Source organism: Ahaetulla prasina, chromosome 10 (genome assembly GCF_028640845.1).
Source record: "Ahaetulla prasina isolate Xishuangbanna chromosome 10, ASM2864084v1, whole genome shotgun sequence".
NCBI lineage: Eukaryota > Metazoa > Chordata > Lepidosauria > Squamata > Colubridae > Ahaetulla > Ahaetulla prasina.
Genome location: NC_080548.1, coordinates 29112161 through 29125587, shown reverse-complemented (window position 1 = coordinate 29125587; position 13427 = coordinate 29112161). Strand labels below are relative to the sequence as shown.

The following is a 13427-nucleotide window of genomic DNA, read 5'->3' as shown; positions in this document are numbered from 1 at the left end:
GGTTATTGTAGGGAAAGAGAGGAGGAAAGAGTATTAACAATGTTTACTACCTTGAATCACTAATAAATAAAGGCAGGATTAAAAAGAATCTAATCGAATTCAGCCAGCAAATCCACAGTCAACTGACCGGATCCGTGGTGATCACAAACAAAAGATTTGATTCTCTTCCAAAACAGAGGAGGCCTGCAGCTGCAGTGTGACTCTTTTAAGGGGATGTTTGCATGCAGAGTCTATCTTTTCTGTAATTCCCCCATTGCTACACATTTCCAAGTTTAAGGAGAGAACAACGGAAACAAGAAGGCACGTCCTTACCAGCTCCGATGCGCCTGGGGCTCGGCCTAATTTAGCCACCACGAAGAGGCGCTGGATGCGTGCCCAAATGGAGATGTCTTCCGCAGGTCCAGAGCTGCTCACCAGGGGGTGAATGAATCCCTTGTAGACTAGTGAGACGTCCATCTCTGTGCTGGGATTCAGGGTGATCGTAGTGCTTCGGACGATGGAGACCTATGGTAAGCCATAGCCATAACACTTATATACCGCAGTGGCCTAGAGGTGGAGCCCTTGCCTCGCAATCAGGAGGCTGTGAGTTCGATCCTAGATAACAGCAGGTATTTCTCTCTCTCTGGGCACAATGAGAATATAACTCCGCACTGGTGACAGGAACGGCATCCGGCCAGTAAACATTCAGGTCCATTCAGTTCCCCGACTCCGCCATAATGCAAGGGAGTACATTAAAAGACCAAAAAAAAATGTACCGCACTTTTTGGAGTATAAGATGCACCTTTTCCCCCCAAAACAGAGGGTGAAAATCGGGGTGTGTCTTATACTCCGATTGTAGCCCCACCCAGCTTCTCAAACGGAGGTTTCAGAGGCTGAAAGAAGCTTCAGAAAAAAAGCCCCCAAACAGAGCTTGAGAAAAAAAAGCCCCCAAATAGAGCTTCAGAAATGAAGCCCCCAAACAGAGCTTCAGAAATGAAGCCTCCCAAACAGAGCTTGAGAAAAAAAGCCCCCAAATAGAGCTTCAGAAATGAAGCCCCCAAACAGAGCTTCAGAAAAGAAGCCCCCAAACAGAGCTTCAGAAAAGAAGCCCCCAAATAGAGCTTCAGAAAAAAAAGCCCCCAAACAGAGCTTCAGAAAAAAAAGCCCCCAAATAGAGCTTCAGAAACGAAGCCCTCAAACAGAGCTTCAGAAAAGAAGCCCCCAAACAGAGCTTCAGAAAAGAAGCCCCCAAATAGAGCTTCAGAAAAGAAGCCCCCAAACAGAGCTTCAGAAAAAAAAGCCCCCAAACAGAGCTTCAGAAAAAAAAGCCCCCAAATAGAGCTTCAGAAACGAAGCCCTCAAACAGAGCTTCAGAAAAGAAGCCCCCAAATACAGCTTCAGAAATGAAGCCCCCAAACAGAGCTTCAGAGGTTTTTTTTCTGAAGTTCTGTTTTGGAGGCTTTCAGAGACAGAAAAAAAAAAAAAAAAAGCAAGGCACAGAGCTCACAACCAAGGAACCTAAATTGCTAAAATTCACCTCTGGAAACAGCTGATTGGGGGTATTCCGGAAGGCCAATCCATCTGCCAATCAGCTTTTTTCTTATTTTCCTCCCCAAAGACTAAGGTGCGTCTTATACTCTGGCGCATCTTATACTCCGAAAAATACGGTATGTTATTCTGTACGCTACGTAAATAAAGGATTTGGCCAAAAGTCTTGTACTGTCTAGTTTGGAAGTTCTGGATGGGAGTGGGGGGATTCTTTATTGTAATTTATTTCATGGTTGTTAAATAAAGACGGCTACTCTGCCTTCCCCCAATCGGAGGAAGACATCGGAGTCATGTCCCAGGCCTTTACCTTGTCCGGCTGGGAGTCATTGCGCGGCTGCTGGTAGGTAATCAGATGGAGGCCCGGCAAGAAATCTTCCCGCTGACATTGGACCAGGGAGGTGATAAAGAAGGACTGGGGGCCCCACCAGCCGTAAGTTCCTGAAATCTTCCCCACTTGGCATCTGCCTTGTTCTGGGGAAGGGAAAAGGAAGCTGGCTAGGAAAACCCAGAAGCATCTGGAGCTCCCATCAAGATGGCGGCCTCAACGGCATCACGGAAGCCCCCAATCTGTCCCGTTACCTGAGATGGGCATGCAAGTCTCGTTTTGCACACACCAGCCAAAGGGTCCGGAAGCTCGGGGCAGAGAACCGTTGATGTCACCAAAGGCGAGGCATGATTGGCAGTCGACTAAGAGGCGGGCCAGGCCCAGGCAGCCACTGTTGGGGCACTAAAGAAGGAACGGGGTTGGGAGAAAGAACATCAGTCAGGAAAGCGAGCAGCTAAATATGGTGGAGTATCAGAAATTATATGCCTTTCGGTCCAACCACATAGATTATACACACTTTGCCTTGGGATAAAGGCAGATGATCCTTGACTTGATTTTGGCCTTCATTCACTGGTCTGACCTCCATCCATCCATCCATCCCTCCATCCATCCACCCTTCCTTCCATTCCTTCCTTCCGTTCCTTCCTTCCTTCCTTTCTTCTTTCCATCCATCCACCTTTCCTTCCATTCCTTCCTTCCTTCTGTTCCTTTCTTCTATTCTTTCCTTCCTTCCTTCTATTCTTTCCTTCCCTCCTTCCATCCATCTACCTTTCCTTCCGTTCCTTCCTTTCTTTTATTATTTCTTTCCTTCTCTTTCCATCCACCCTTTCTTCCGTTCTTTCCTTCCTTCCTTTCTTCTTTCCATCCATCCACCTTTCCTTTCCTTCCATTCCTTCCTTCCTTCTGTTCTTTCCTTCCCTCCTTCCATCCATCTACCTTTCCTTCCGTTCCTTCCTTTCTTTTATTATTTCTTTCCTTCTTTCTTTCCATCCACCCTTTCTTCCGTTCTTTCCTTCCTTTCTTTTCATCCACCCACCCACCCTTCCCTTCCTTCCATTCCTTCCTTCCTTCCACTCTTTCCTTCTATTTCCTTCCTTCCTTCCACCCTTCCTTCCGTTCCTTCCATTCCTTCCTTCCTTCCATTCCTTCCTTCTATTTCCTTCCTTTCTTCCACCCACCCTTTCTGTCCTTCCTTCCTTCCTTCCTTCCTTCCTTCCTTCCTTCCATTCATCCACCCTTTCTTCCTTCCCTTCCCTTTCATCCATCCATCCATCCACTTGGTTTCTATAGAGGTAGTCCTCCACTTACAATAATTCGTTTAGCAACCATTTGAAGCTACAACGGCACAGAAAAAAAAGGACTTACAGCAAGTCCTCATACTTTATGGCTGTCGCAGCAACTCCAAAAGTCACAGGATCAAAATTTAGGCACTTGGCAACTGGCATACGCATTTATGACAGTTGTAGCGGCCCTGGGTGCGGAGATTGTGATTTGTGATTTTTCCAACCAGTTTCTGATCAGCAAAGTCAATGGGGGGCGGGGGGAGCCAGATTCGGGTAACGACCGCATGATTCAGTTAACAACTAAAGTGATTTGCTTAACAACCCCGGCAAAAAAGTTGTAAAAATTGTTAACCGCTGATACGTTTAGCAATGGAAAAATCCGGCCGCAATTCTAGCTGTAAATCGAGAACTACCTGTACTCCAGAAACAGCAGCTAAATTTACACCACATTTACATCATTCGCCGCAATTTGCATCTTGCGCATTTCCAGGCTACTCACCAGGTTGCGGGGCTGGGTGCTCTGGCATCCCCGGGAACACCAGGCACATTCTGGGTCCTTGGCACACGTGCTTTTTTCTGTGTAAATAGAGCAGTAATCCAGATGGTACTGGGCCCAGGAGAGAAGAAAAGTTGGTCAGTGAGAAAATCATATTAAATTTGGCAGCCAGGATGTCCTGCTAGAGCAGGGCTGGAGAACGATGGTCCCTTTATGAATAGAATTCTTTATTGGCCAAGTGTGATTGGACACACGAGGAATTTGTCTTGGTGCATATGCTCTCAGTGTGCATAAAAGATACATTCATCTAGAATAGAATAGAATAGAATAGAATAGAATAGAATAGAATAGAATAGAATTCTTTATTGGCCAAGTGTGATTGGACACACGAGGAATTTGTCTTGGTACATATGCTCTCAGTGTGCATAAAAGAAAAGATACATTCATCTAGAATAGAATAGAATAGAATAGAATAGAATAGAATAGAATAGAATAGAATAGAATAGAATTCTTTATTGGCCAAGTGTGATTGGACACACGAGGAATTTGTCTTGGTGCATACGCTCTCAGTGTGCATAAAAGAAAAGATACATTCATCTAGAATAGAATAGAATAGAATAGAATAGAATAGAATAGAATAGAATAGAATAGAATAGAATAGAATAGAATTTTTTATTGGCCAAGTGTGATTGGACACACGAGGAATTTGTCTTTGGTGCATATGCTCCTGGTGTGCATAAAAGAAAAGATACATTCATCTAGAATAGAATAGAACAGAACAGAACAGAACAGAACAGAACAGAACAGAATAGAATTTTTTATTGGCCAAGTTTGATTGGACACACAAGGAATTTGTCTTGGTGCATACGCTCTCAGTGTGCATAAAAGAAAAGATACATTCATCTAGAATAGAATAGAATAGAATAGAATAGAATAGAATAGAATAGAATAGAATAGAATAGAATAGAATAGAATAGAATTCTTTATTGGCCAAGTGTGATTGGACACACGAGGAATTTGTCTTGGTGCGTACGCTCTCGGTGTACATAAAAGATACATTCATCAAGAATCTTAAGGTACAACACTTAATGATAGTCATAGGGAACAAATAAGCGATCAAATCATATTATATTTAGTCAATATTAGTCAATATAAATCGTAAGGATACCAGCAACAACGTTACAGTCACACAGCCATAAGTGGAAGGAGATGGGTGATGGGAACGATGAGAAGATTAATAGTAATGCAGACTTAGTGAATAGTTTTGACAGTGTTGAGGGAATTATTTGCTTAGCAGAGTGATGGCGTTCGGTAAAAAACTGTCCTTGTGTCTAGTCGCTCTGGTGTGCAGTGCTCTATAATGTTGTTTTGAGGGTAGTAGTTGAAACAGTTTATAAACAGTCATATCTGCTTGTGATTGGTCTAAAGTCACCCAATGGGCTTTCATGCCTAAGGCAAAACTAGAACTCACATCTGCTTATGATTGGTCCAAAGGTATCCAGTGCGTTTTCTTGCCTAAGGCAGAACTGGAACTCATATCTGCTTGTGATTGGTCCAAAGTCACCCAATGGGCTTTCATGCCTACGTCAGAACTAGAATTCACAGTCTCCTGATAATTGGTCCAAAGTCACCCAGCCAGCTCTCATGTCTAAAGCGAGACTGAAACTCACAGACTCCCATTTTCTAACCTGGTGCCTTAACTACTAGACCCAACTGGCTCTCTGGGGATCGGGGGAGCGTGCATGGCCGTGAGGCTGTGGCTTGTACCCCCAAACCAGAACCTCAAAGATGGAAGAGCCAACTTACCATTTGAGATGGCACCTGAAAGACGAACGTGGGCACTTTGTAAGCCAGCAGATCACCCCGTGGCACCCCACTGTAGCCTCCCGCCACAAGGAGCACATTGCCATTCATCACGGTGGCCACGTGGGAATACCGGCCACGCGCCTGGGCCGAAGTCTTTGGTTCGTGCTCTGAGAGAGAGAGAGACGCATACAAATCAGTCCGCACTTCCGCCCCACGGGTTTTCCGAGAAAAAATTTACAATGAATGCTTTTTCTCGCACCTGTATTTGCAGAGAGTGAAGTCAAGGCAATTTCCAAATTCTCTCCACCCCACCCCCCCGGCAAAAAAAGAATTAATCAAAATAAACTGAGCACTGGAAGTTTGTTTTTTTTTATTTCCGTAGCCACCCATCTCAGCAAAAGACTCTGGACGGCTCTATGCAGGGGTGAAATGCTCCCAGTTCAGACCGGATCGCCCAATCCGGTACCAATAGTGGCGAGTAGTTTCGAGAACTAGTAGCAAAAATCCCTGCCTCCCCACCCCCCCGATGCCAGCTGAGCCATGCGACATCAGAGGCTTTTTTTTTAAACTTTTAAAAGCATTTTTTCTTTAGCCGAAGAGGTTGTAGAAAAAATGTTTTTTTTAAAAAAAAAGTTGGCCACGCCCACCCAGTCACATTACCCCCACCACAAGCCACGCCCACCGAACCGGTAGTAACAAATTTTACATTTCACCCCTGGGTCTATGTATTTAGGTCGGGCCTGGAAGCCATCTTTTGCATTGGATCTTCAGGCCTGCCACATTTACTGCTGTGGGAAACCGGGAGGGGGGATTGTATGGAGCAGGGCTGACATGTAGTCATAATAACATTCCTTTCTCAGAGAGTCAAGGACATCTTGCCCTGCACCTGAAGTGGCGTGACTGGGAGGCATCTCCAGTTGAGATGGTGCATTGATTGGGCAGTGTGATGGACATGTGGGTGCAGGGGGAAGGGACTTGGGACTTTTCTTTGGGTGGGGAAAACCTGGAAGTTTTCAGATTCGGGTTTTCCCAGATGTGCCAATAGGACATCGTTAATAAAATGGAACTTTGAGGAACTTCAAAACTCAGAGTCTTCTTTCGTCGACAGTGTTACTAGGGTCCCTGACATGTATTGATTCGATAAATACATTTCAGACACGCTTCTGCCACAGAGCACTCCCATGTTTTGTCACAAAACACGCGTGTAGAGCAGGACACTGCCTTACCTTGAGTGATGAGAGGGGCCAGTTCGTGACTAGAGACCCATTGGTGGCAGCCCAAGTGGTAGAAAAAGATTTCGTCCTCGTAACATTTCTCTTCGTGGTAATGGATGTGAACGTTGCCCCCTGGAAGAGAGACAAAACAGAGGAAGCACAAAGAAGGTAGAAAAGATGGAAGAAAATCAACCGGGTTACTTACGGGACCGCCTGCTGCCACTGACTACCTCCCACCGACCCGTACGCTCTCACAGGGAGGGACTCCTCAGGGTGCCGTCCACCAGGCAGTGCCGACTGGCGACACCCAGGGGAAGGGCCTTCTCTGTGGGGGCTCCCACCCTCTAGAACGAGCTTCCCCCAGGATTACGTCAACTTCCCGACCTCCGAACTTTCCGCCGCAAGCTTAAGACACATCTATTTATCCGTGCAGGGCTGGCCTAGGGTTTGATTTTTTATAAATTTAATTTTAATGGGGTTTTGTATTTTAACTATAGTTTTAAATTTGGCCTAATGGAATAAGTTTTTTAAATGTTGTTTTAACATGTATTTATATTATATTTTATGTTTTATAAGGCTGTAAACCGCCCTGAGTCCTTTGGGAGATAGGGCGGTATAAAAGTTTGAATAATAAATAAATAATAAATAAACCCAAACACCTCTGACACATTTTGAATTCTTTTTAGTTCAGGTAGTCCTCGACTTATGACGATGGAGCCCAAATTTCTGTTGTTTTAGACGTTCGCCTATTTCACCACCCTTCTGACCAGGGTGGATAAAAATCGATAATTATTATTTTTTAAAATCAAATAAATTGGATTTTTTAAATTTTTTAAAAAATTTAAATTGGATTTTTTTTTAATTAAATTTATTTTAGTAAAATGCTTTTGGAGTCAAAATCTATCTATGGATAGTTTTCCTTAGATTCCCCATATTAATAATTTACCATATTTTTCGGAGTATAAGACGCACCTTTTTCCCCTCAAAAAGAGGGTGAAAATCGGGATGCGTCTTATATTCTGGAGCCAGGAAGAAAACACCGTGAGACGTCACACAGAAGGAATTACTGATGTTTTAAATGTCTGTCTGTCTATAAAATAAAAACTTTAAGAAATAAATAAATAGGAGTCCGTTGCCAAGCGTCTTGAGTTTTGATCACGTGAAGATGCCGCAACGGTCGTTAAGGGTGAAAAACGGTCGTAAGTCACTTTTTGTTTTCCCATGAGGTAAATCGAGGACTATCTGTACCGTTAACAACAATTTCAAGAATTCTTACTTCCCCAGTTCTCGGAACGTTGCTGCACACTCACCATACACCACCATGTAATTGCCGATGACGGTGGCGGAGTGGAAGGCCCTTTCTCGAGGACCCCGGTGTGAATCCTTGGCCCGCAACGTACTCCAATACCGCAGGTCCACGTGGAAGAGGTCAGTGGTGTTCACCCGCACGCTGAACCTGCAGTGATGAGAGAAGTCGAGTCGGTCCTTCCTTTGGCAATCTCTCTTCGGTCCCACGACAAGTCATACCTCGGGGTTTTACTGCTTCAAAACTCATCGAATTTGCTATTCGACAAATTTTGAAGCCAAAAAAAAAATCTTCTCTCAGTACTCATCGCCTAATTTCTACTTGTAACAAAGGTGAATTGTTCTTGAAGTTTCTCTTTAATTCCAGGTTGCTTTTCTCCTTGAGAAAGGTACCAGGGTTCTGTAAGGTAAAGATTCTCCTCGCACATAAGTGCTAGTCGTTGCCGACTCTAGGGGGCGGTGCTCCTCTCCGTTTCAAAGCCGAAGAGCCGGCGCTGTCCGAAGACGTCTCCGTGGTCATGTAGCCAGCATGACTCAACGCCAAAGGCGCATGGAACGCTGATACCTTCCCACCAAGGTGGTCCCTATTTTTTCTACTTGCATTTTTACCTGCTTTCGAAACTGCTAGGTTGGCAGAAGCTGGGACAAGTAATGGAAGCTCACCCCGTTACACGGCAGCACTAGGGATTCGTTAACCGCTGAGCTGCCGACCTTTCGATCAACAAGCTCAACACAGGGTTCTGAGGGATGCCCTAATTAAATCATGAGCCTCGAGCCAAGTTTCAAAAGAAATCCAGTTATTTAATAACTGATGAGCCGAAAATCTCCCAGCTAACTTTCATAAGGCGAAACTACAATTCACAGGCTCCTAGTGACTGGCCCAGCCTGCTTTCAAGCCTAAAATGAGACTAGAACTTACCCTCTCCTGGTGATTGGCCCAAAGTATCCAACCACCTTTCATGGCTAAGGCAGTACTAGAACTCATCCTGTCTTGATGATTGGCCCAAAGTCACCCAGCCAGCTTTCATGGCTAAAGCAGGACTAGAAGTCATAGGCTCCTGGTTATTGGCCCAACTGGCTTTCAAATATAAGGTAGGAATAGAACTCATGGTCTCCTCGTCATTAGTCTAAAGTCTCCCAGCTGGCTTTCATGCATAAGGAGGGACTAGAACTCATAGGCTTCTGGTGTCAGGCTTCCAACAGATGCCCTAATTAAATCATGAGCCTCGAGCCACACTTCAAAAGAAATCCAGTTATTTATCAGGAGCTTCATATCGGCACGTTCCAAAGACCGGATAGTCATTTGTCTCAAATGGTATCGGGTCTCGTGTTTGAGCAGAGCGTTGGCCTAGATGACCTCCAAGGTCCCTTCCAGCTCTATTCTGATTGATCGATCTGTCTCCCAGTACTCGACGTGCAAGGTAGGACTTCCTGGCATTTTGACTTGCTACTCCTTAAGGGCAAAATAAAGGGTCGCGTAATAAGTCACGCGGTTTGCTCAGTACTTGTTCTTAGCACTCGTCCCACCTCCTGGAACTAATCGCAGACGGGTACCGAGATACCACTGTACCTTTGGGGAGGGGGGGTTTCCACACTGGCCCACCTACCGAGCGGTGGAGGGCCGGTGCCCACCATAAACCAAGAGAGTACGGGAGGCAGGGTGGAAGACCATGGAATGACCGGCTGCAGCAGGCGCCTTCCCTCCTGAAGGAATCACCAACTCCCAGGTCCATCGTTTCAGGTGGAAGCGGTACATGTGGGAGGAGAAGACATCCACACCGGTGCGCCCTGCAGGAATGGATTAGGAGGCGTGAGGCTGAATCCTTCGAGGTTGACTCAGCCTTCCATCCTTCCCATGACGGTCAAAGGAAGGTCCAGTTTGCTGGGGGCAACAGGCTGACTCTGTAAACTGTTTAGAGAAGCCTGCAAAGCACTATGAAGCGGTATATAAGTCTAAATGCTATCCCTATCTATGTCTCTCTCTCTCTCTGTGTCTATCTGTCTAGTCTGTCTATCATCTATCAGCCAGCCAGCCAGCCAGCCATCCAACCATCCTATCTATCTATCTATCATCTATCCATCTATCATCTATCCATCTATCTATAATCTATCCAGCCATCCAGCCATCCATCTTTCCTATCTATCTATCTATCTTTCGATCTATAATCTATCTATCTATAATCTATCTATCCAGCCATCCATCCATCCATCTTTCCTATCTATCTATCTATCTATCTATCTATCTATCTATCTATCTATCTATCTATCTATCTGTAATCTATCTATCTATAATCCATCCATCCATCCATCCATCTTTCCTATCTATCTATCTATCTATCTATCTATCTATATAACTATCTATAATCTATCTATCTATTATCTATCCATCCATCCATCCATCCATCCATCCATCCATCCATCCATCCAGTCAGTCAGTCAGTCAGTCAGTCAGTCAGTCAGTCAGTCTGTCTGTCTGTCTGTCTGTCTGTCTGTCTGTCTGTCTGTCTGTCTATCTATCTATCTATCTATCTATCTATCTATCTATCTATCTATCATCTGTCTGCCTGTCTGTCTGTCTACCTATCTATCTATATATCCATCTATCCATCCATCCATCCATCCATCCTATCTATCTATGAATCTCACCAGGCTCAAGGTTGACTCAGCCTCTCATCCTTCTGAGGTGGGTGAAATGAGGATCCAGATTGTTTGGGGGCAATACACTGAATCTGTAAACTACTTAGAGAGGGCTGTAAAGGACTGTGAAGCGTAAATTTACATTTAAGTACTATTGCTATTGCTATTGCTATGATGGGGCATTTCCCCTGGAAGAGGGGCACCTGGACACCTGAACCACACAGGTTGCTCTTCAACTCACCTCCAAATACATACAGCCATTCATCGACCACCGCAGATGCGTGGCCGGCCAACTCAGGAGGAATTGTTGTGTTGAGGGGCACTAGCTCTTGCCAATAGCCCTCCCGGGGCAGGTACATCCAGACATCGTTGGCCAGAAACCCAGAGGCCAGCTCTCCACCAAACAGAATGAGGGAGCCCTCCCAGGCTACAGCTGTGTGGGAGTGACGAGCAGTCTGGAAATGAAAAATGGAAAGGAGATCACTATTCCCATCACCAATCTCTTTCCACTTATGACTGTATGACTGTAACTTTGTTGCTGGCAATCCTTATGATTTATATTGATATATTGACCATCAATTGTGTTTTAAATGTTGTACCTTGATGAAGGTATCTTTTCTTTTATGTACACTGAGAGCATCTGCACCAAGACAAATTCCTTGTGTGTCCAATCACACTTGGCCAATAAAAATTCTATTCTATTCTATTCTATTCATTAGTCTAAAGTCTCCCAGCTGGCTTTCATGCATAAGGAGGGACTAGAACTCATAGGCTTCTGGTGTCAGGCTTCCAACAGATGCCCTAATTAAATCATGAGCCTTGAGCCAAGCTTCAAAAGAAATCCAGTTATTTATTAGGAGCTTCGTGTCAGCACGTTCCCAAATGAAGTCAGCTCTGACCCTACGTAATTTACATCCCAATCATGACCCTGTTTCCCCCCTTCCGCCCAGGGTGCGTCATCAATCACATTCGCCAACGGAGCAATTTTGTGGCTTATAGAGACCACTCCCCTCCTGCTGCTGTAAGTAACCCTGGGATACAGCCTTGAGGGAGATAAGTCTGGAATGTGCATCTGTCTTTGGTTACTGTGCCGTTTCATAGGTTTCCCATCCCCACTTGCTTGTGGCAACTCGCGAGCAGGCAAGGGATGCTTTGCGAGTTGACATCTGGTTTCTAGCCTCATCCCTTCACCAATAGACCAACCTGGCTCTATCTAACTGGCACTTTCACTACAATGGGGCGGGAGAAGCCTGTTCTCTTCACCCTCAAGTTCATTTTATGTACGGTAGAATCGGGAAGATGCACGGTATCTTGGTGGCGCAAAGTTTTTAAATTGACGCATAATGTTTTGGGTGGCTGTCTAAGCATCTCAGTCCTCACGTGGGCCTCTTCTTCCTCTCCATAATGCTCAAGGTTCTCTTTTGCAGGGGGAGGGAACATCGCAAGGCACTTACTGGGGAAGGGCTGAGCACCCTCTGATGCCAAGTGTTGGTGGTGAAGTTATAGAAGACAAGGTCTCCCAAAGCGGTATTTAGGTCCAAGCCTAGAGGGGAAGAAAGCAGAAAGGTCATGAGGTTTAGGAACAGGAGGGAAAGCATTCAATTAACAGATTACCATATTTTTTGGAGTATATAAGACGCACCTTTTTCCCCCCAAAAAAGAGGGTGAAAATCGGGGTGCATCTTATATTCCGAATGTAGCCCCGCCCAGCTTCTCAAACGGAGGTTTCAGAGGCTGAAAGAAGCTTCAGAAAAAAAGCCCCCAAACAGAGCTTGAGAAAAAAAAGGCCCCAAATAGAGCTTCAGAAATGAAGCCCCCAAACAGAGCTTCAGAAGCGAAGCCTCCAAACAGAGCTTGAGACAAAAAGCCCCCAAACAGAGCTTCAGAAAAGAAGCTTCAGAAAAGAAGCCCCCAAACAGAGCTTAGAAAAAAAAGCCCCAAACGGAGCTTGGAAAAAAAGCCCCAAACGGAGCTTCAGAAAAATAGCCCCAAACGGAGCTTCAGAAATGAAGCTTCAGAAATGAAGCTTCAGAAATGAAGCTTCAGAAAAGTTTTTCTGAAACGGAGTTTCAGAGGCAGAAAAAAAAAAAACCAAAAAAAGCAAGGCACAGAGCTCACAACCAAGGAACCTGTTGCTAAAATTCACCTCTGGGAACAGCTGATTGGGGGTATTCCAGGAGGTCGATCCATCTGCCAATCAACTTTTTTCTTATTTTTCCTCCCCAAAAACTAAGGTGCGTCTTTTGCTCCGGTACGTCTTATACTCCGAAAAATACAGTAGGTCAGTACAATATCAAAGAAGCAAGAAGTATGCTGATCTCAGAAATGAATCTGCAAGGCACTTTGAGGGTCAGTAAAGAATTGTGGCAATGCGGGCAATGAAGAACGCCTTGTTAATGAAGGGGAAAACTTTTTTTTCCCCAATGCTCTGAAATGCTTCTTCCCCGTCTTTCCTGCCCCTTTGACTCAAAGTTGCTGTTTTGGCAACTTTTCAGATGGGTGGATTTTCAATTCCCAGAATTCCCCAGTCAGCTAGGCTTTTCCACGTTTTCCCTTGCTGGCTGGGGGATTTTGGGAATTGTAGTCCGCGCAATTTAGAAGTTGCCAAGTTTGTAATGTTTGTAAATAAGGAGCGATGCCCCCCCTCACCTCCAAAAATGTACAGTCCTCCAGTAGAAGGTAGGAAAGCACCAGCAGCTGCTGTACGGGGCCAGAAACTGGAATCTTGGATGCTGACGTTGTACCATTTTCCAGCGCCTTGGTTGTCGCTCAAGGCTAAATCACAGGCCTGGCCCACAAATCCTGGTTCGCACTGGCAATGCTTTGACACCTAT

General features: G+C 45.1%; 1 protein-coding gene across 1 annotated transcript in view; it reads right to left on the bottom strand.

Moving 5' to 3' along the window:
• The window catches only part of MEGF8 (multiple EGF like domains 8), a 73142-nt gene that overhangs the window by 53480 nt on the left and 6235 nt on the right, over window positions 1-13427 (bottom strand). The window contains exons 5-15 of the mRNA XM_058196106.1: window positions 13243-13423; window positions 12048-12136; window positions 10835-11048; window positions 9564-9744; window positions 7962-8107; window positions 6664-6783; window positions 5438-5604; window positions 3635-3742; window positions 2107-2254; window positions 1835-1998; window positions 313-504 (exon numbers count right to left, since the gene is read on the bottom strand). Coding sequence (XP_058052089.1) covers window positions 313-504; window positions 1835-1998; window positions 2107-2254; window positions 3635-3742; window positions 5438-5604; window positions 6664-6783; window positions 7962-8107; window positions 9564-9744; window positions 10835-11048; window positions 12048-12136; window positions 13243-13423 — 1710 coding nt within the window. The remainder of the gene's footprint in view (window positions 1-312; window positions 505-1834; window positions 1999-2106; window positions 2255-3634; window positions 3743-5437; window positions 5605-6663; window positions 6784-7961; window positions 8108-9563; window positions 9745-10834; window positions 11049-12047; window positions 12137-13242; window positions 13424-13427) is intronic.